General features: G+C 42.0%; 1 protein-coding gene across 4 annotated transcripts in view; it reads left to right on the top strand.

The window, feature by feature from the left end:
* fynb (FYN proto-oncogene, Src family tyrosine kinase b) overlaps positions 1-20,932 on the top strand; it is a 100,300-nt gene that overhangs the window by 72,028 nt on the left and 7,340 nt on the right. For 3 of the 4 annotated variants that reach the window (XM_026193788.2, XM_026193789.2, XM_080289860.1), the window contains 6 exons: positions 1,652-1,748; positions 6,841-6,939; positions 10,778-10,881; positions 11,190-11,339; positions 15,773-15,937; positions 17,592-17,771. In XM_026193788.2, the coding sequence (XP_026049573.1) occupies positions 1,652-1,748; positions 6,841-6,939; positions 10,778-10,881; positions 11,190-11,339; positions 15,773-15,937; positions 17,592-17,771 (795 nt within the window). Of the gene's footprint in view, positions 1-1,651; positions 1,749-6,840; positions 6,940-10,777; positions 10,882-11,189; positions 11,340-15,772; positions 15,938-16,271; positions 16,428-17,591; positions 17,772-20,932 lie in introns of all 4 variants that reach the window. The other variant, XM_026193790.2, reaches the window with a different exon arrangement.

The raw sequence follows: 20,932 nt of genomic DNA, 5'->3' as shown, positions 1-20,932 counted from the left end.
TTGAATTTCTTTCTTCCTTAGTCTCTTTTTATTGTTGACCTCCTGTTATCCAATAACATATTCTATAAAAGGTGTGTAAGGGTCAGAAAACAGTGCTGAGATAGATATTTAAAGGATACTGTTCTTTCTTACATCTGTGATAAGAGGTAAATTAACAAAACTGGTGGAGGAGAATATTGATTCTGCAAAAGTTAGTCTACAAATATAAAGCATATAGTGTCACAGAGTAAACGTGATCTGTATGATTAAGACTCGCTGGTTCTTTTAGACTAAAAGCCTTCCCGAATCCTTAAAAAGATGAAGACAATAATCTAAAAATAAGGACTTAACTGGTAAATCAGGTCTTCAAATATTCAGAATGCTAAGACCTGAGAAGCAGGAATCAACATACAGCTTTTTCTTCTAACATTACAATTTAAAATTAATCTCAAAATATTGCTCAAGGGTTTCGATCCTGGCACAGAAGGAATCAAATCAGTGAAAAGCAGCAATTCCAGGTCAAGCAGCTCTAACATATTAGCCTAAATTGATAGCCTACATACAAGATTTCCACGGTGACAAGGACATGGGCAAGCCTGCAATGAACTACATGAACCAAATATTATTGCTTTGTCAAATTGCTTAACCATAGTGGCATTAACAAAGGTATTAGAAGGTCATAAATATAACTTGTGGTAAACTGCAGGAAGCTGGTGGATTTAGTTTGTGTCTGACGTGTCGGTTTGATGGTTTGAAACCATTATAAAACAAGGTTTCTATCTGATATTTCAATGTTTATGTTTTATCTTTCAGATGATCCAGTATTCACATCCACCACACACCATAATTGTACAGAAACTGAACTTGTATCTTTTTAGCTCGTTTTTGTCTGTTTCTGATTTAGTCATTGGACTTCAACCCAGTGCAATCGATCAATGTCTCTCTGGAAAGATGGACGGTGCTGTTGTCCATCGCTCTTTCCAATTTAGCCATGGTTGGCAGCATCGTATCTCCTCCTTGATCTTCTTTCAAGAATCTTCAGCATTTTGTGGTTATCGGTGAAATTAATGCTGCGAAGGGAGTTAAGGGCTAAACATTCTAACAGTCTATCCTCAAAGAGCACTTGATTATATACACAGAAAGTGACGGCAGTACTTGTGTGTAGAAGGAGTCTCATCAACACTGAACATGTTAAAGAGGATTTGGATCGTGACTATGTTAGAAAAAGCTTTGAACGGACATTACGGAGCTACAGCAGAACCTATCCTAGTGTATGTACAGTCAGTCTCTACTACCTCAGGCTAAACAGTTCCAACTGCCAACCAAAAATAGTTTTAATATATTTTAAGAACCTCCTTAGTACCATACAATAGTATACAATCAATCAAATAGTTCCATTTTTTCTGCTTTTGTCTTCACCCATTCGGCTGAAGTTCTTGTACAAGATCTTTAATTTTTACCTTCTAGGAGTTGCATCTAAAAAGTCATGTTGTTCTGATTTTAAAAGTTTAAAAAGATCTGCTACCATACAATGTACTTCACACAGTTGTTCCTTTATCCTCATTGTGAAGGAGCTGTTGTTGCAGCTCATTTCAGTTCAGAGTGTAATTTTAAACTGGATTTTCTTGCTAATCCTCCTAGCGCTGACACTATGGTTTGGTCCCTCCTGCAGGAGTCACCCTCTTTGTGGCACTTTATGACTACGAGGCACGGACAGAAGATGACCTCAGCTTCAAGAAGGGAGAGAGGTTCCAGATTATCAACAGCACGTAAGTTGCAGCTGCTTATCAGTCTGTCCACACTCAGGAGAAATGCAAGTCTACGAGAAGATGGCGCTAGCTACTTGGAGAGGTGCAGACAAGTTTTCAGATGAGTCGAAAGTGGCAGCTTGTACACGAAAAAGAAATGTTTTGGTTTCATAATGTAGAGCAGGAAAGAGCCCAAAATAAGCCTGCTTTACTGCTTCAGTTTGTGAAACATAAAAGCTGTGTTCTGCTCTGGCAACCTCAGCGTTGAAAACTCAATTATTCAAACCATGAAATAAGACCTAAGACCACAGTAGCTGGTTGAGAAAGCCAGAATTGGCAGCAGCTTTTCATAGGGTATGGCATTAAAGGGTGCAGAGCCTTTCACATGAGGTAAAAGTGGTGGCTTGAACAAGCAATATGACAGTCATGATTTTACAGAGGGTGGAGCAGGATCTCCAACCAGCAGTGATGAGTGTAGTGTAACTTCAAGACTTCCTTCTGAACAGGAAGTGCCTAGGTTACACCCACAGTCATGTTGGCTTGCCTTTCTGCTAGTCAGCAGAACTGCAGCAAAGTGTGTGTGTGTGTGTGTGTGTGTGTGTGTGTGTGTGTGTGTGTGTGTGTGTGTGTGTGTGTGTGTGTGTGTGTGTGTGTGTGAAACTGAACAAGAAAAGAGCCACAATCATCTGCCAGCTCTTTAACTATCCTTGATGGTTTTCATTGTCTTTGTGTCTGCATCCGGCTGCATCTCAGCCTGCCTCTGTTTGTTTGGGTTCCTGCGGCAGTGCGCTGACATTTGAGGAGAGCATGAACACTGCTGGGACTGCGCTGTGACCCTGTTCTCCTTCACATTTCATTGTAATAAGGTTGCTCAGTACATGTGCAGAATAGCACTGCAGAGGGGACCCATATAGTTTCAGAATTAAACAGTAGGCTGTGAGTGTTGCTGTTAGTTTTGTGATTTCTAAGCACATGAACACAGTGGAGTGACAGTATTATGTTGCTGGTATATTGCTGCTGGATTTCAAAATTGAATATTTATTTTTCAGAGAAAAGTTGGGTTTATTACTTGTAAGAAGAATGCAACCATGAAAACAAAGTTTCTATCAATCTAGTATATAACACTGTATAGTGTATAACACTGATATTGACTTCAGTTTTCCTTATAAGGCTAATAAGATCAAACTTATATGCAAAGATGAGAAATCACAGAAGCTTGTTTACTTGCTAACAGTAGGTGCAGATGGTAACTGATCTCAGAGCAGTGAAAGCAGAGCCAGCAGCAGCTTGTCTACCTCGCTAGTCTCTTGTCTCTTATCAGTTTCTTGTCAAATACGAGAGGTTTATCCACAATGCTCACACATAGACACCAGAAAAAGCTGCTGACTTTACATTGTGACAAGCTTAAATCAGGACAGATACACCAGCAGAAATGAGACACACTTCAGATTTCACTGGACTCATAGTCATTCAGAGTTAAGGCTGCTTCCAGCGACAACAATATGGCAGTAATTTTTAAGAGACGGAGAGAGATGAGACAGGCTATGATGAAGAGCGCTGTTTGAGATGCAAAGGGAAAGAAATCTTTTGCTTTGAAATTGATGTTTATTTTTTGATTTCACTGGGCAAGTAGTGCTACCTTGCTTTCCCTGACTGAGATCAATGTATATAAATGGTAATTGTCACCCACTGGTTTTGGAGTGACCATATTGAGTTAAGAGGGTGGACCGCTAAGTTTTCAGCTTTTGGCTTTTACAATCTTGATTTCCATTGTCCTTGATAAATATAAATAAATCAACACGCTAATATGGGTTGTCAAATTAATCGGGCAGCAGCTTGAAGTAGTTTGTTAGAAATAATGTGGAAATTGCACAAATTTATCTTTTTGGTTTCAGAGAAAATTCTAAGTAAATTCTAACGGTGGAGCAATCTATATAAACCTTAGAGACTAAATTTAGGTCAAAAATGGGAAAGAAGTTCACAAATTCCCCGTGATTCCTTGTAGAAGTGAGTCAGTGCTGCTAATTTTAGTAACATGGATGTTTGTATTGGTGGTCTTACTGATACTATATTATAAACAAGCACAAGCCTCTATTGTTAAAAGGTAATGCAGTTCCCATGTGAGTTTTCTTCTGATTCATTTTCATTTTCAGCCTCTTGTCCATACATGAGTGCCTTATGGCACAACAAGGTTAGCCTTCCTTCTCGCCACACCCACATTCCACAACACACCTCGGCCTTTCCAGGGCTCCAGCCAGAGCAGGAAAAAAGTGTCATTAAAGCCCCAACCTCCCTCCTCTTCCTCCTTTCTGTATGTCTTTCTCCCCAGCATGAAACATAGATTGCTATATCTTTACTCCCTTACTTCTCTCCTTTCCACCTCTCTCCATCCACCCACGCCTCAAGTATGGTCAGGGCTCCTTTCAGCTGCCCACACTGACCCCTGGTGGAGAAAGGCAGTAAAATTGCCTAAAGCCTTCGTCTGCTCTAGCCTGTCAGAGCTGGCAGTGACTAACAGATGCCCCCGCCTGCCTGGGCAACAAACTAGTTCTGGGAGAGTCTCAGCTGACAGAAGGCAATGTGTCTCCTTTGTGTTACATGATGGCATCCTAAAGGAAACATCTCTGAATGTTTAGAAGCCACTCCCTTCAGCTCAGGTTTTTTGTAAGCCACCATTGAGCGTGTTATTGTGTAGCTTCATCAGACATAATAAAGAAAAAGAATCCTACACTACACGATTACACTATTAGTAAATTCAACTTGAATTGTTCTGATCCGACCACAGGCTATGAATAAACGTGCTGTGGTGTGAATGGCCGTCTGTACCACTCGTCTCAGTCGACACAGTGCTGTATTTAATTATACTCTCATCAGCAGTCACCACAGGGAAAGAGGATTTGAATCCATTTGGAGACAGGAGGGAGGTTCCTTGTTTACTCTCGTTGTTGTTTTCAGTCTTTTTGTGGTGGTGCAGAGTTGGTTTAAAGGGTTTGTTTCAGGAGACAAAAGAGGCAGCGGGACAGACTGGGGCTCACCCCACCCCGTCTGTTTATGCCTCCCCGGTTCCATGCAAACACACATATCGACATTACACAGAAAAACACATCCTCTTACTGCTGCATACTTTTTACCCTCAGAAGGTTTATTGTTGAGACTTCATGTGTGCCTCTCTCCCTCCCTTCCCAAGGGATCCCCTCTGAACAAAGGGAAGCGTGTCTGTTTCTGCCTGGGATGTCGTCCCCAGGCAATCCTCATCATGGCTTTATTCAGAATAAATGAAGGCTCAGCAACGCCTCTGCGCTCCTCCCCTTTCCTCCACTCCCCTCTCTCTGTCTCTTTCTCTGTCTTATAACCGTCTCTCTCATGCATAGATAAACTCACACACATCTAAAGCCATTCCTTCCCAGTGTGTAAGGGACATGATAGTAATAAGTGCAGAGTGGTACAGCATGTCAGTGAGGCACGGTTTTAGCACAGAGATGGAGAGACGAAGGGTACATTGTTAGATACTACAGCAGCGGTCTCCAACCTTTTTTGCGCCATGGACCGGTTTATGCCCGACAATATTTTCACGGACCGGCCTTTAAGGTGTCGCGGATAAAACTAGTACTGGTACGGAAAAAAGAAGATTTATTCATAACACACGTGAAAAGACCCAGGAAAACCGAGTTAATGATAAAAACGATAACAAAATAACGCTGAAAACCGATAAAAACCCTGAAAACCATACATTTCACACCTGAGCCTCAACTCTCGCGGCCCGGTACCAAACGACTCATGGACCGGTACCGGTCCGAGGCCGGGGGGTTGGGGACCGCTGTACTACAGTACATTTTTACTTTTGTTGGCAAATCCAATCTGAAACTCTAAACTACTGGTGTGATTCCACCTCTCAGTGTTTTGTGATCTCCATACTTTGTCTTTATATTTTTAATATGGGTCAAAATTATTGATTTAGCTACTTATGAAACTATAGTGCAGGACGTTATTAATGTCAAATTCCTTTTTGACATTATAGTCTTCATATCAAGACGTCTGTTTTAGAACTTTAATTATTATTTGATTACAATTGATTGCTTATTATTAATTAAGAACTTGGAGGCCAGCAGTAGTTTTTCAACAAACATTTCAGAGGACTGGGGGATATAGTGCTTGTCCTTGGAGATTATTTCTAGTAGAACATTATAGAACACTTCATTTTTTGAGCCAAGCCAAGCTCAAGTTTTCAGATTTTTTAGGTCTAAATAAACAGAACTGACCAATCAGATGACTGCATTTGGCAACGAGTGTACTTGTAGCTCAAAATGCAGCCTGGTTGAATTATTATAATATATTATAATTATTAGTATAGTACTATTTCACCTCAGCCTCTGTGAATTTTTTTCCAGATGTGGTGCTTTAACTCGAACTCCTGGTTTAAACCATGAAAGTCTCCTTGCTGCTGCCTTCTCATGAGGATTGGATGAACCCAGAATCTCAGTTTCTTCCTCGTCTCGTTAGGAAACATCAGGACCAGCTTCAGCTTTTTATAACGTGTTTTCTGATTTTTTTATTTTTTATTATTAACCTTTATTTAACCAGGAAAAGTCCCATTGAGATTAAAAACCTCTTTTGCAAGGGAGTCCTGGCCAAGAGGCGACAACACGTTGAAATTACAAAGTTACATACATATTATAAATAACAATTACATTTTAAAAACATTTTTCTCTGGCTCTCTCAATCTGGACTTAAAAGCATTTAATGAAATAAGATCTGCTATCTTCCAGTCTTTTTGCATCATGTTCCATGTGAAAGGGGCAGCATAAGTAAAAGCCCTCTTTCCCAGTTCATGATGATGAGGAAATAATAATATACACCTTCAAAAAAATACATCTTTATTATATCGTCATTATGTTCTTACTTCAGCGGCTAAAATATGCTCTCCTGAACTCATTGAGCTGTTCTTTGATAACGTGCATTTCTTTTAGCTGTTTCTTAATTTTAAACTTATATAGGGATTATAGAGTTCTATATATGTTGCACAAGTGAGTGGACCAGAGCATGTCAGCTCATATAAAATGAAGTTGTATAAATGTTCTCCTTTCCTCACCCTATTCCTCTTTTTGTCTTTCAGTGAAGGGGACTGGTGGGATGCTCGCTCCCTCACTACCGGTGGCAGCGGCTACATTCCCAGTAATTATGTGGCTCCAGTGGACTCTATCCAGGCTGAAGAGTAAGTAGCATATGTGTGTGAGCGTGCACTTGTTCATACCCGCTGACTTTCATAGAGAATGTGCTCTGAAGTACTTTGAGATTAGTGGATGTGAAGCTTCAGACTGACAGCTGCACGTTAACCTTCTGAGAAAGGAAGTTCAGGAGAGAGGAACAGTTTATACTTTATACTCAAGGCAAGCTTTTCTACTGGCCTTATAAAATGGCATTTATGTGACACTATAAAGAGTATTATGTTTGATTCAGACATCAAACGGCTGGATTATTGTAATCTTCCACACAGATGTTTTTCTGAATCAAGATTCAGTCAATTCACTGTGAAGAATTATATTATTCTTGTGCATTTAGCTTTGTAGAGAAGCATTTTCATACAGTGGTAAGCTAACGAGCTCACATAGGACAAGAGAATGAAGCACCAGTGGCAGACCTGCCAGTTCTGGTGTTCTCTGGCGAATGCCATTCAAACTATATGGTGTTGGTCTGTCAGCACAGGGCCTGATAAAGGGCACTAATGTCAACCTTATAGCATCTGATTCTGACATGTTGTTGGGAAACATGCACAAGTAGATCACTGGAGGTCATTTTGGAGGGCTCTGGTAATGATGCCCTGCTCACACAAAGAAGTACATACTGGTCCAGCTTCAGGGTTAATGCATGTATATATCCCTGCCCAGCTCTTCTCATGTCTCTTGCTACTCCTGAACACTTGTGAGACTGTATTAGGAGATGCAGAAAACCCTATGTGCCTTTCTAAAAGAGCCAGACTACTTCTTCAACTTGAATGGACTACAGGTACTGTTTCATGCTACCAGTAGTGACAAGGATCCTATTGAAAACAAAAAACGAAAGAAAATTGAGTCAGGGGGACAAGGAGAGAACGACGATCTCTTGTTGGAGGTTGTCTTTGTCACGTCTGCCGGGGCAGTTGGCATGGAAGGAATGAGGCTGAGGACCCAAGTGGAGGCAAACTGAGACGAAGGTGGATGATAACAAAAGCCTTTATTGATGGTTGAACAAAAGTACAAACAGGTGGCACAGAGAAAACTAACCAAAACTAAGCATTAAGATAACGCAAACCTGAAACTAGAAAACTTGGAAACACGAGGACAGAGGTAATCCAAAGGAACCACAGAGGATGATAACATGCAGGAGGAAACGCAGACGATCAAACTGAACAAAGGAAAGCACACACTATATACACACCAGGTAACGAGGCAGGAATGCATAACAGGAGGAACACACGGCTGGGATTAATCTGACATAACGAGACACAGGAAGTAAATCAGACTACACTGACAAAGGACCAGGACCATCAAAGTAAAACAGGAAACACACAGGCTGAACTCAAGACATGTAAGCTTAACACAATGAACCTGAAATGTGGGACAGGAAGGCACAGACTAGACACAACACGGAACACAGGGAAGGCACATAACAAAACCTGAAATCAGCAAATACTAAAAAACTAGGGAGCTAGAAATACTGAGACAAAAACTAGGAGACTAGCAGGGACAAATCATGAACTCAGAAACTATATAATAATTCAAAAATACAAAACCACTGAGTCACCGACCCAGGACCGTGACAGTCTTGTTGTTGATTTTATACTTTACCTGTTGTTATTTTCATTTACACCAAAGCATTTAGAATCCACTCACAATAGTTTATGCATCCTTGCTGGACAGATTGATATCCCTAAAGTTTAACTGACTAACTTATACTGTGATGATCAGGTGTTCCCTTAAGATTTTTGAGCAGTGTATTTTTTTCTATAAAAAATGTAGTTAAATGTAGCTAACAAAGCAGTAATTGATGCTCTTGTTGATGGAGCTTAGGGTTGTAGTACATCCATCAGTTGAAAGGGCACTCAGAAATCTGTGAGGGGAGCAGAGACAGCTGCTGGGTAGTGTTGAGCACGAATTGTTTTCCAAATTATTGCTCTCACGTTGCCATTAGGGGTGGGGGGAAAAATCGATACTGTGTAGTATCGTGATATTTTGTTTGCTAATAATGTAGCGATACAGGGACAGCAGAAATCGATATTTTGTTACAAAAAAAGTTTTTGTGGACTGGAACTCTGACTTCAGAGCATGTTGATCCTTTTTCTGAGCAAGAATCCTGACATTCCTTCACTGTCCAAATGTGTTTAACTTGTTTTTTGGCAGCAATAAACATGACAGTTTACTTATTTTAATTTAAGACATGTTTTATTTTAATTAAGTTTAAAACTTTTTTATTTAATGTAAAATTATATTTTGTTTTAATTTACTTTCAAATTCTTCAGTTGCTGAATGGGCTGCATAGTTTTCATAAATTGCATAGTTCAGAATAGCTATAATTGTACCAGATGGTTGCATTCAGTTAAGTTGGACTAGACTGTAATACAAACCGTTCAGTTTGTCAACAATAAAACTGACTGAAATGAGAGAAAGACTGAGTGCGAGACTTTGATATTAGATAAAATGAATATTGATAAAGTTTACCTTTATGTACAGAATCTGAATATCGCAAAATATTTTTAAAAATTGCAATAATATCGTATCGTGCGTTAAGTATTGTGATAAGATCGTATCGTGGGATGTATGGTGATTCCCACCTCTAGTTGCCATGTTGTGATACTCGAAACAAATATGTAATGTAGGAATGTAGATTGTCAGTGTTACTCTCCATCCATAATATCAGTGTTGACCGTCTCATCATCACTTGATTTCATCATGTGTTACATAATGTTAAAAGGTCAGCTGGCAGCCGGGCTCTCAGTGATGACATCGCAAACCCCGTGTTCCAGTGCTATCATACACATTTTGGCCTCATTCATTTGTCCAACAGTGTTGGACAAATGTTGGACAAATGAATGGCCTCTTGAGAATTACGCTTATCTTAACAGTCTTTTAGCATCATCAGACTAAAAAGCTCCATGATACTGTCCGGGATTTTCTGATTCCTTGGCAAAGACCAAGGAACTGATCGTGGACTTCAGGAAGACCAGGAAACACTTGACCCCTGTTTCAATTCAGGGGGTCAGTGTTGACATTGTGGAGGACTATAAATACCTTGGAGTACACATTGACAATAAACTGGACTGGGCTAAAAACACCACAGCACTTTACAGGAAGGGCCAGAGTCGTCTCTATTTTTTGAGGCGACTGAGGTCCTTCAACATCTGCCAGAAAATGCTGAGGATTTTCTATGAGTCTGTTGTGGCCAGTGCGATCCTCTATGCTGTTGCATGCTGGGGGAGCAGGCTGAGGGTTGCAGATGCCAACAGACTTAATAAACTAATCTGTAAGGCCAGCAATGTTGTGGGGATGGAGCTGGACTCCCTCAAGGTGGTGTCGGAGAGGCGGATGCTGTCCAAGATAAAGACAATGTTGGATAACACCTCCCACCCACTCCATGACATGCTGGTCAGTCACAGGAGCTCGTTCAGTGAGAGACTGAGATTACCGAAAAGCACCACTGAACGACACAGGAAATCATTCCTGCCTGTGGCCATCTCCCTGTACAACGCATCCACTTAACACACTGGTTACTGCTACAACTACACGTTTCTTTTCCAACTATTTATTTATGAGTGACTTATGTATGTATGTATGTATATATATGTATATATTGTACTATTCTTAGTTAGTGTATTGTCTGTCTTGTCTTAATGTTGGTTTAAAATGGAGCACTGTAACAAAAAATAATTTCCCCCAGGGATCAATAAAGTATTCTGATTCTGATTCTGATTTTGGCAATACCCCTGGAAATAGTAGTACTATGATGTGACCTTATGCATGACTTGAACACAGTGACTGCAGTGTGTCTGTGTTTGACTTCTTTTCCTATATTTGCAGCTGGTACTTTGGTAAACTGGGCCGTAAGGATGCAGAGAGGCAGCTACTGTCTACTGGCAACCCTCGAGGCACCTATCTCATCCGAGAAAGTGAAACCACAAAGGGTAAAAAAACCCACAAAACAGACACACTGACACACATCGACCTGTAAGTGTGTGTGTTTATGCCATGACAGATTTACTACTTAGGAGTAATAAGTGTTCACAGCTGCCTGATGGTGTAATCACAAGTAGAACGCATGGAGTATTTTCTAAGCTCTCATATTTCTCATAAGACTTTTGTAGTAAAAGTGTAGTGTGATAGCCTCTGCTTTTTGAATAGCAGCAGAACTGGATGGGTAGAAGTGAGTACTGAAGTGTTGAATGGGAACTTGGTGTTCAGTGATTCGAACCTCCTGGTCTGTCTTCCTCAGGTGCCTTTTCCTTATCCATACGGGACTGGGATGATCTCAAGGGCGACCACGTCAAGCATTATAAGATCCGCAAGCTAGACAGCGGCGGCTACTACATCACTACCAGGGCTCAGTTTGAAACACTGCAGCAGCTGGTTCAGCACTATTCAGGTAAAATACAAAGATTCTATAATTTGTCATGTTGTGTAAACTTGTAACTATTTTTGTTTGTTGTGTATTTAAGGTCGACTTAAAAAAAGGTAGCTTTGCAGTTTGTTCTTGTAAATGTGCGACTGTTCAGTTTGAATGATTTTAGATTGTAATTGCTTCTTCCACATGAGCCACAACAGTGTTCAGTGCCGTTTTGGTTGAATGTCATTAAAGCTGATGGAGAGGTGGAGAATGGCTAAAGGAAGAGTCTGTGCAGGTGTAGAGCTCTTTGTTTCAGAAAACGCTGAATATGAGCCATTGTCATTATTTATTCAAGTAAATTTGAAGAATTTCAAAATATTCTCATTCTGGTCTGTTTGGATTTTCTCCTCTTTGTTAGGACAAAATATACTATGAGATAATACAATATGGTTTTATATGTTTGTAGAGGTATAGGGCTACGTTTGTGTGTTAATCCTTATATATTTATATATTTAAAGTATATATACTTATATATTTAGTATTTAAAAGTAGAATGGGAGGCAGAGCGTTTAGTTTTCCGGCCCCTCTTCTGTGGAACCAGCTTAATTCAGGAGATAGACACTATCTGTCTCCCGCTTCAAAGTTTCCTTTTTGCTAAAGCATATAGTTAGGGCTGGATCAGGTGACCCTGAATCCTCCCTTAATTATGCTGCAGTAGATGTAGGCTGCTGGATGATTCCCATGATCTTCAGTCACCTTTCTGACTCACTATGTGTTAAATAATGTTCATAATATTCTAATATTATCTAATATATCTAATAATCTAAACTCTATGCTTACAGTACAATGCTTCCACTAAAGCTATTAGTTTTCCCTTTTTTCATATAGATATATATATGTTGTTAAAAGCTTATGTTTAAGATGGACAACCAGTCAGTCAGTCTAAATGGAGAGGGAACAGAGCTAAAACAGCCTCACTAATGCCGAGTGTAAGATAATAAGAATCAATTTGAACCTAGAAAAAAACAAATAAAATAGGTTGATCTTAACAAAAATCGTCCAGTTTTAAATGTGTTTATCCTTTTTATATGCTCCACTTCTCCACCAGGTCTTAGGAAATTCAGCTTGGTACTTTCTGCTTCAGTCCAGGTAGACAGGAATGATCACATAAATTTAAGTTCAGATAATAATCTGGTAATATTTAATGCTGTACTGGGAAATGCTGAATGTATGATGCAGATGTCAAGAAAGTGCATCGCTGGCCTGAAAACAAGCAGATCAAACGGGAGAAATGCCTTTTCTTTTTTTAAAAGCCTTCCAGACAGACGTTGCCGTAGACAGATTTGTCGGTGGATGCAGAGCACTGACACTGCGACCCCATTTTCAAAAGCCCAAATAGGAAAGTGTTTTGTGTGGTGTCCATTTCCGTGAATTGATCAAACATGCATTAAGCAAACACTGTTACGCTGTTATTGCATTTTCACATACAGGAATAGAAGATGACTCGTACTGTGAGACACAAAGACATGGCCTGTGTTGGAATACCTGCTAGTTTGTGTCTCACGTGCAACTGGATTCACATTAATTTTTAATGCAGCAAACAAGAGGCCACAGAGAGAGCACTCTGACACCCTGAAGAGCCACTGTGAGCCCATCCTGCTGTTCATATTGAGCTTATTGGAAACGGACACCCCACTGGTGCACTGACACATATATGTTTTACTTATTACTTGTTAACACGGATTCTGTTTTTCAGCATTTTCTCACTGTCTCGCTTCTACTTGTGCTTCTTTGAAAGCGTGCTCATTTGTTGTGTTTGATCTCTCTCATTCTGCGTCCCTTTGACTAAGAACGGTGCTTTTCCAGTCACGCTCCAGTTGTCATTGACATATTGATCTCTTGAAGTCCTAAAATCAGTGCCATGGATTTTCTGTATGCGTTAGCGTCATGGCACATTAACTGTCCGTCCTGCACTTTATCGCCACTCTAAATGGCATATGGAGCACACCTTTGCAAATAACCTTGACTCTTTGCAGGGCTTATGCTTTTATTGCTTTCTGCTTTGCGCTATTTTCTATTTTACATGTTGCTGAAGAGCCGAGGAGCATATCGGGCATCGTAGAGCGTTGTTCTGTTCTTCGCATCACCTGCAGGGGTCAGAAAGCAATAACTCTTGGCTGCTAATCTGGCCAAATTCACTAACAGGCTGAGAATCAAACCTAGCTTTACTCTGTTCAAACGACATTTCTGCTAGTCACGAGAGAGAAAATTAAAAGCTGCACGTGATGAAATAAAATAGTCAGTTTCAAGGAGTACTGAGTTTTGTTTGTTGTTTTGTTTTTAATTTTTATCGTTTTGCATTTTTTAGTTGTAGAAATCCGATTCCTTAAGTGTGTTTTTACAAATAAATGGCTGCAGTTCATGATGATGCTTTTGCTTTTTGCATCCCACTGATGTCAAGATCACTCTCTGGTCTTTACCTTATAAGGTCAAATGCCTTCTTGTGAATTGGTACCATTTAAATAACATTTTATTAAAATGCATTGATAGAATCAGTGGCTTCAGGGGAACAAATTACAGTAGGAGTGTTGTTACCTGCTCTCACTCATTCACACTCTGATTGCGTAATAATGTCTTTAAAGGCAACTGACCCAAGAGAAGACCAGGAAACAATCCTCTGAAATGATTTATTGCGATTATAAAACGGTTAACAAGCTAGCCCTGTCTACTTTTATATTCTGTTTATTTATTTTTTTTCGTTATAAATTGATGTGATAAGGCACTGAATGGATTTGTGTATGATCCTACCATCATTCTACCAAAACCAGGTGTTGGGAATTGCTCAGGTTTGTAATTGATTAGAGAGCAGAACATAAACTTTAATAACTGTCAGCAATAACACATTTATGAGCAGGCAAAATGGAGTTCAGCAGCATCACAAAGACTAACTTGGTCTTCAAAATAAAATGAGCTTTCCACACTTTAAGCCGCCACCTCTTTCTGTGAAACACCCTCTGCTTCTGTGTTTTCTCCGTGGAGACGGTGCACATATTGACAGCTTTTATGACAGCCAGTGGAGAATACACAGAGCCGTATTGATGTTTGAGCGGAGCAGCTGTGGCAGCAGGCAGGTGGCCCAGATGGGCTTTGATGGCCGTGTTCCAGGTTTAACACTCCTGTGGGTGAGACGCGGGCCTTTAACTCATCTTTACTGCCCTGTGCAAACACCCTGGGGTCTTACCAGTGACCGTGAGGATAAAAACCAAGGGTCAGTTTATCATTGCTGTCAAGGCAATATCTAAATATCAGCGTGAGGATGCCTGCGGAAACTCTGACCTAATCCACTGGCTTAATCAGTCGGGGGCAAACATGAGACTTCCTTCAGAGTATAAGAAAGAATGATTTGAACGAGCACATAGATGTCGTGGTGTTATCAGCTAAAGTGACAGCAAACAGGCCTAATCTAAATGGAAAGGGCACTCATCGTCCTAAACAAGTATGGTCGATAATGCTTTTCACAGTACACAAAGTACCTATGATTTAACGTTACATAACTATAAATATATACATTTTACCGTGCAGCTATCTCTTTACGTAAATGGCCATTGTTATCGTAAACCGTGTGCACGTCGCCATGCCCTTAGCCACAGGAAGCCTTTAGAGTCTTTAGTTCTGCTTGTTGCTATTGAGTGTTGAAGACTTTTACTGTTATACTGTGATACTCTACCAACCCAGGCCAGAAATAACCATTAAAGTCATTTAAATTTCAGCTGTAACTGCAGAGCTAGGTACTGTTTTATTTTAGCTTTCCAGCAACAGATGATGCTTGTGAACTTATAGCACACTCAGAGGTAGACTGCCAACAATTTGAAATGACAACCGACCCCCAGTTTGGCTGTTTGGCTACATGTCAGAGCTGGCGTTTGTATCTCTGGCTGCTGTTTTAACCCCTTCACCACCCAACAGTCTATACATCATTACTCGCTTGTTTTACAGATTGTTGGGAGTTCAGAGGGTAGACTTCCAACTCTAACTATGCTCTGAAATCATATTATAGAAAATGAGAACATTTTAATAGATTTCTATTCGTTTTGGCTATTAGGAAGAATATACTTAACAAGTTATTACATAAAAAGCCAGTTGTGAAAAGTTCATCCGCCAGTGCTACATCACAACGCTCTAATTTTATAAGTATGAGACGCGTGTGACTTGTAAGCAAACTGATTAATCTGATGATCAAGATGGATGAAAGAGGCCACATCCTGAATCTTTTCACCTGTAATCAGCTCATGTGCCCACCAGAAAGTGAAAACAGAGGCGCTGGTTCTCAGCTTTGATGTTTACTATGCTTCCAGTTGTTGTGCCACTCTGAAGCTTGTCTTTGTCTCCTGCAGGGTGCTGCGCTAACCCTCTGTACATCTCCCTCTCTCTGTCTCTGCTCTTTTTTGCGCGTTGCCGTGTGCTGTGTGCAGATCGAGCCGCGGGGCTCTGCTGTCGCTTGGTGGTTCCCTGCCACAAAGGCATGCCCCGCCTCGCTGACCTGTCCGTCAAAACCAAAGACGTGTGGGAGATCCCACGGGAGTCGCTGCAGCTGATCAAGCGTCTCGGGAATGGGCAGTTTGGGGAGGTTTGGATGGGTACGGATCGAGTCGCCTCCTAGTAAGGGGGCCACTCGGAAGGAGCCACACAGAGCTGACGGAGACACCAGACACAGTCCAAAACACAGGCCAATAATCTGATGGGTTCGATCAAATGAGAACATGGGGCAAAAATGTTGGTAATTCTTAGATTGAGGGTGTTGCCAGTCAAATTGTCCTTGTTTTCCAAACTTTTCTGCCAAAATAATCTGGAAAAATCATCCAGTGTGTCAGGAAACTCTCACAGCCTAAAGATGGCCTCCTTCCATGTGTACCTCACTGCATGTTCCTTTCCCCTAACCCTGTTTGCCTTACCTCCCCCCCTCCCCTGTAGAGAGTGCGGATGGTTTGTGCTTTAATTTAACGGGCGTGTGTGTGAACTACATCCCTGACACTGTGGGCTTGAGTCATGATGCCTGGGAGATCAGCAGAGACGCACTTGAGTTGGAAGTAAAGCTGGGAACAGGATGTTTTGCCGATGTGTTTTATGGTAAGAAAATTCAAAACCAAACTTTGAAATTTTCACTCTGGCCCATCCCACAAGTACACGTGGAGTCTCCTTTATGCTCATCTATGTATTCATAATTGTGCCAAGAAGCTATTTTGCCATTTCACATGCAAGCTGGAACTTTCTTATCCCTCTCCAGCACTCCCACAGGATTTTTGTTTTAGTTTCTTAAGACATAAACTATAAAGTCTCTTTGAAAATCAGCTGATACCTATAAGAATAGTTTTCCACCCCACAGTGTATGTTTGCATTCTTATAATATTCCAGTTGAACACTGAGGTGGCCCTGAAAGGTGAAATGCATTGCAGCTTAAGAAAACACCAGCAAACAGAAAATACTCAGCAAAAGTACACACAAACACACACAACAATACTTTTTGTGTGCTTTTGCAGTATTTCTCTATTTGCTGATGGTTTCTCAGTTGCAGTATGTTTGACCTCTCTGGGCCACTGTAGCAGCAGGTTACCAGTCCTGACTTCCAAAATTGAAAGCACAGTCACGATGCTACAGAAGCCCACTCTGATATATGAGCTTAATCTTAAATTAAGCCCCTTAAAATAAACAAGTAGGTCAAATTTGTCTTTCCTAAGATTCTTGTATGTTTACTGTAAAAAATAATATAAAAAAGGTACTGCTTCAATAAAATAATTGAAGTCATCCATACCTTTACCTACATTCACACAGTATTTTGATAGAGTGCATATTGGAGGCATAGCCGTGCTGTGTTACAGTCACTGACATGTAACCAGTGAGGAGCTTACAGGCTTGCCTTTGTTGATCATCCTACAAAGGATTATCCGCTCCCATGTTGGCGTATTGTGACTCTTAAAGCCCTGCTGAATCTCTCTCCAAGCCTTTAAAAGCCATTTCAAATCAATGTCCGCTCCAAATCCCGTACACATTTAATTATCCTTCAGCCCAACCACTGTGCATGAAAGATTATTCCCTCAGTCTCTCGATCGCTTCCTGTCTTGCATGTTTATCTCGTTGTCATTTCAAAGCAAGACTTTCCCCATGTTTTTAAACTACAGTTGCCTCACACCTGCCAATCATGTCTTCGGGTTAGAGCACAGGGTTGTCAAGCTTGACTTTGAAATGACACGAATGCATTTTCCCACTGTACTGATGCCAGCTTCTGTGTACCAGGAACGTGGAATGGCACCACTAAGGTGGCAGTGAAGACTCTGAAGCCTGGCACGATGTCCCCAGAGTCCTTCCTGGAGGAGGCTCAGATCATGAAGAAACTCCGTCATGATAAGCTGGTGCAGCTTTACGCTGTCGTGTCTGAGGAGCCCATTTACATCGTCACAGAGTACATGGGCAAAGGTAGATGGAACACACCCACAATCCACAGCTGCTTACTTGCGTTTTTCATTGCACCCCAAAAGTGCTAGTTATTCACTTGTTAAAAAATAATTATTTTTATAAAATAAGAGTTGATGCAACAGTTTCCTGTTTCAAAATATGCAGTTTCTCTCGCTTTTACAAGCATCTTATACTATGTAGAGTGATTTTATTGAAGAAGAATAGAAGAATTTTGTCATCACCATTCAATTACGAAAAAGATGAATTTTTACAGAATTTCTGTTGAAAGAGAAAACTAATAATGGAGACACAAGCTTAAAGCTCTGTGTGACAAAAATGGGTTGTAAAGCAGTTGACCTTGCATTGCTTTTGGTTGCATGTCAGCGAGTTTGCCTCTCTCACCCTTGTGCAGAAACAAAGTGTGAGAGAGGAAAGGACTAACACCAAACAAGAGAAATAGCTCTTGGTATGGTTTTGTGCGTAAGCTGCAGACTCAGAAAACGTAACACAGCCAAGTTTTGCAAAGCAAAGTTAATTTCCATTAGTAGAAGAGTTTAAAGTTCTATGTTATGTTGTATGTTGGTTGTGTGACCAGCTCAGTCCAAGCCCCTGTATGTGTCTTCACTGACCACTATCTCAGTAAAAAGTAACCCCGGCGGAAGGGGCTACATGAATAGGATGAGGGACCTATGGATTCTTCGATACCCAACATCCACAATGACGGCGAAACAACTAGTAGCTCAGTGTTCCAATATTCGAAAGAAGGGACTGCTCTCACAGCTAGAGATTGACGAGGTACAACACAAATGCTACGGCAAGGAGGAGTCAGGACGCCAGGTCAGGGGGGCGATATCATCACCCCCACCCGAGATTGGGTACATAGCCCCAAGTGCGATAGGAGAAGGATCGTTGAGTGCGAGAGGAACTGACCTGAAAAATAGGATCATGGCCAAGCTTGAAACCTGGATCCCCCGTAGCCGGTTACCAAGATTACGTGAAGTACCCTCAGAAGGTCTGCTAGATGATGTTAATGCAGCACTACGGGCAATACCTACAACCACTAACAAGCTGATCTACAATACGGCAGCAGTGATCAGTGAGATGCTTGGCTACAAGTTGAACAGCGACAAGGGGCAGTACCCTCCATGGAGAAGGAGGCTAGAGGGCAAGATCAAAGTAGCACGGAGGGAGGTTAGCCAACTAACGGAGTTGCAGAAAGGTGCGACAAATAAGGTGCCTAAGAAATACAGCAAGCTGTCCATACCTGACGCCTTGGAAACTGCCAAGCAAAGACTCACAGCCTTGGCCAGCCGCTTGAGGAGGTACACCAGAGAGATAGAAGGCAGGAGAATAAACCAGCTGTTCTCCACAGAACCAGCAAAGGTGTACTCTCAGTGGCAAGGGAACAATAAGAGAACAGCACCACCAAGGCTGGAGACGGAGCAATACTGGAAGAGCATATGGGAGAAGGATGCAACCCATAACGGCAATGCTCAGTGGCTAGTGGATCTGAGGGCAGACCACAGCGACCTCCCTGAACAGGGTCCAGTAACCATCACAGTGGCAGATATCCAAGAAAGGGTCTCCAGTATGAAGAGTTGGACAGCACCAGGGCCCGACATGGTTCACGCCTACTGGCTGAAGAAGCTGACTGCACTCCACGAGCGTCTGGCAGCACAAATGAACCAGCTGCTAGTTAACGAGAGACACCCGGAATGGCTAACTGAAGGCCGGACGGTCCTGATCCCCAAGGACCCCAAGAAGGGACCGGTCCCCTCCAACTACCGACCAATAACCTGCCTCAGTACTACATGGAAGCTCCTGTCAGGCATCATATCGGCTAAGATGAACAGGCACATGGGTCAATACATGAGCGGGACACAGAAAGGAATTGGCAAGAATACCAGAGGCGCAAAACACCAGCTACTGGTAGACAGAACAATCAGCCGAGACTGCAAGACCAGACTGACCAACCTGTGCACTGCCTGGATTGATTACAAGAAGGCCTATGACTCAATGCCCCACAGCTGGATACTGGAATGCCTAGAATTGTACAAGATCAATGTCCCCACTGCTGTTCTGCATAGGCCTGAACACCCTCAGTGAGATCATTAACAAGACTGGCTACGGATACCGACTACGGAACGGAGCAGTTGTCAGCCACCTCCTGTACATGGATGACATCAAGCTGTATGCCAAGAGTGAACGAGACATCGATTCACTGATCCACACTACCAGGCTATACAGCAATGACATTGGAATGTCGTTCGGACTGGAGAAGTGTAGTCGGATGGTAACAAAGAGAGGGAAGGTAGTCAGAACTGAGGGAATGAACTACCAGAAGGCAACATTGCAGACATAGAGGACAGTTACAAGTACCTGGGGATCCCGCAGGCGAATGGGAACCATGAAGAGGCCGCTAGAAAAGCTGCAACCACCAAGTACCTGCAGAGGGTCAGGCAAGTCCTGAGGAGTCAGCTGAATGGTAAGAACAAGATCCGGGCCATCAACACGTACGCCCTGCCCGTGATCAGGTACCCTGCTGGGGTAATAGGCTGGCCAAAGGAGGAGATAGAAGCCACTGACATAAAGACAAGAAAGCTCCTTACCATGCATGGAGGGTTTCACCCCAAATCCAGCACCCTGAGGCTGTACGCTAAGCGGAAGGAAGGGGGCCGGGGACTGGTGAGTGTCAGCACCACAGTCCAGGATGAGACAACGAACATCCAAGAATACATTGGGAAGATGGCCCCAACTGACCGAGTGCTCAGTGAATACCTCAGGCAGCAGAAACCCAAGAAAGAGGAGGGAGACGAGGAACCATCATGGAAGGACAGGCCCCTGCACGGTATGTACCACCGGCAGATAGAGGAGGTGGCTGATATCCAGAAATCCTACCAGTGGCTGGACAAAGCTGGACTGAAAGACAGCACAGAGGCACTAATCATGGCAGCACAAGAACAAGCTCTGAGCACAAGATCCATAGAGGCTGGGGTCTATCACACCAGGCAAGACCCCAGGTGCAGGCTGTGTAAAGATGCCCCAGAGACAATCCAGCACATAACAGCAGGGTGCAAGATGCTAGCAGGCAAGGCATACATGGAACGCCATAACCAAGTGGCCGGCATAGTGTACAGGAACATCTGTGCCGAGTATAACCTGGAAGTCCCGAGGTCAAAATG

Source organism: Astatotilapia calliptera, chromosome 15 (genome assembly GCF_964374335.1).
Source record: "Astatotilapia calliptera chromosome 15, fAstCal68.1, whole genome shotgun sequence".
Lineage (NCBI taxonomy): Eukaryota > Metazoa > Chordata > Actinopteri > Cichliformes > Cichlidae > Astatotilapia > Astatotilapia calliptera.
The sequence above is the reverse complement of the archived record's forward strand: the minus strand, read 5'-3'. Positions and strand labels throughout refer to the sequence as shown.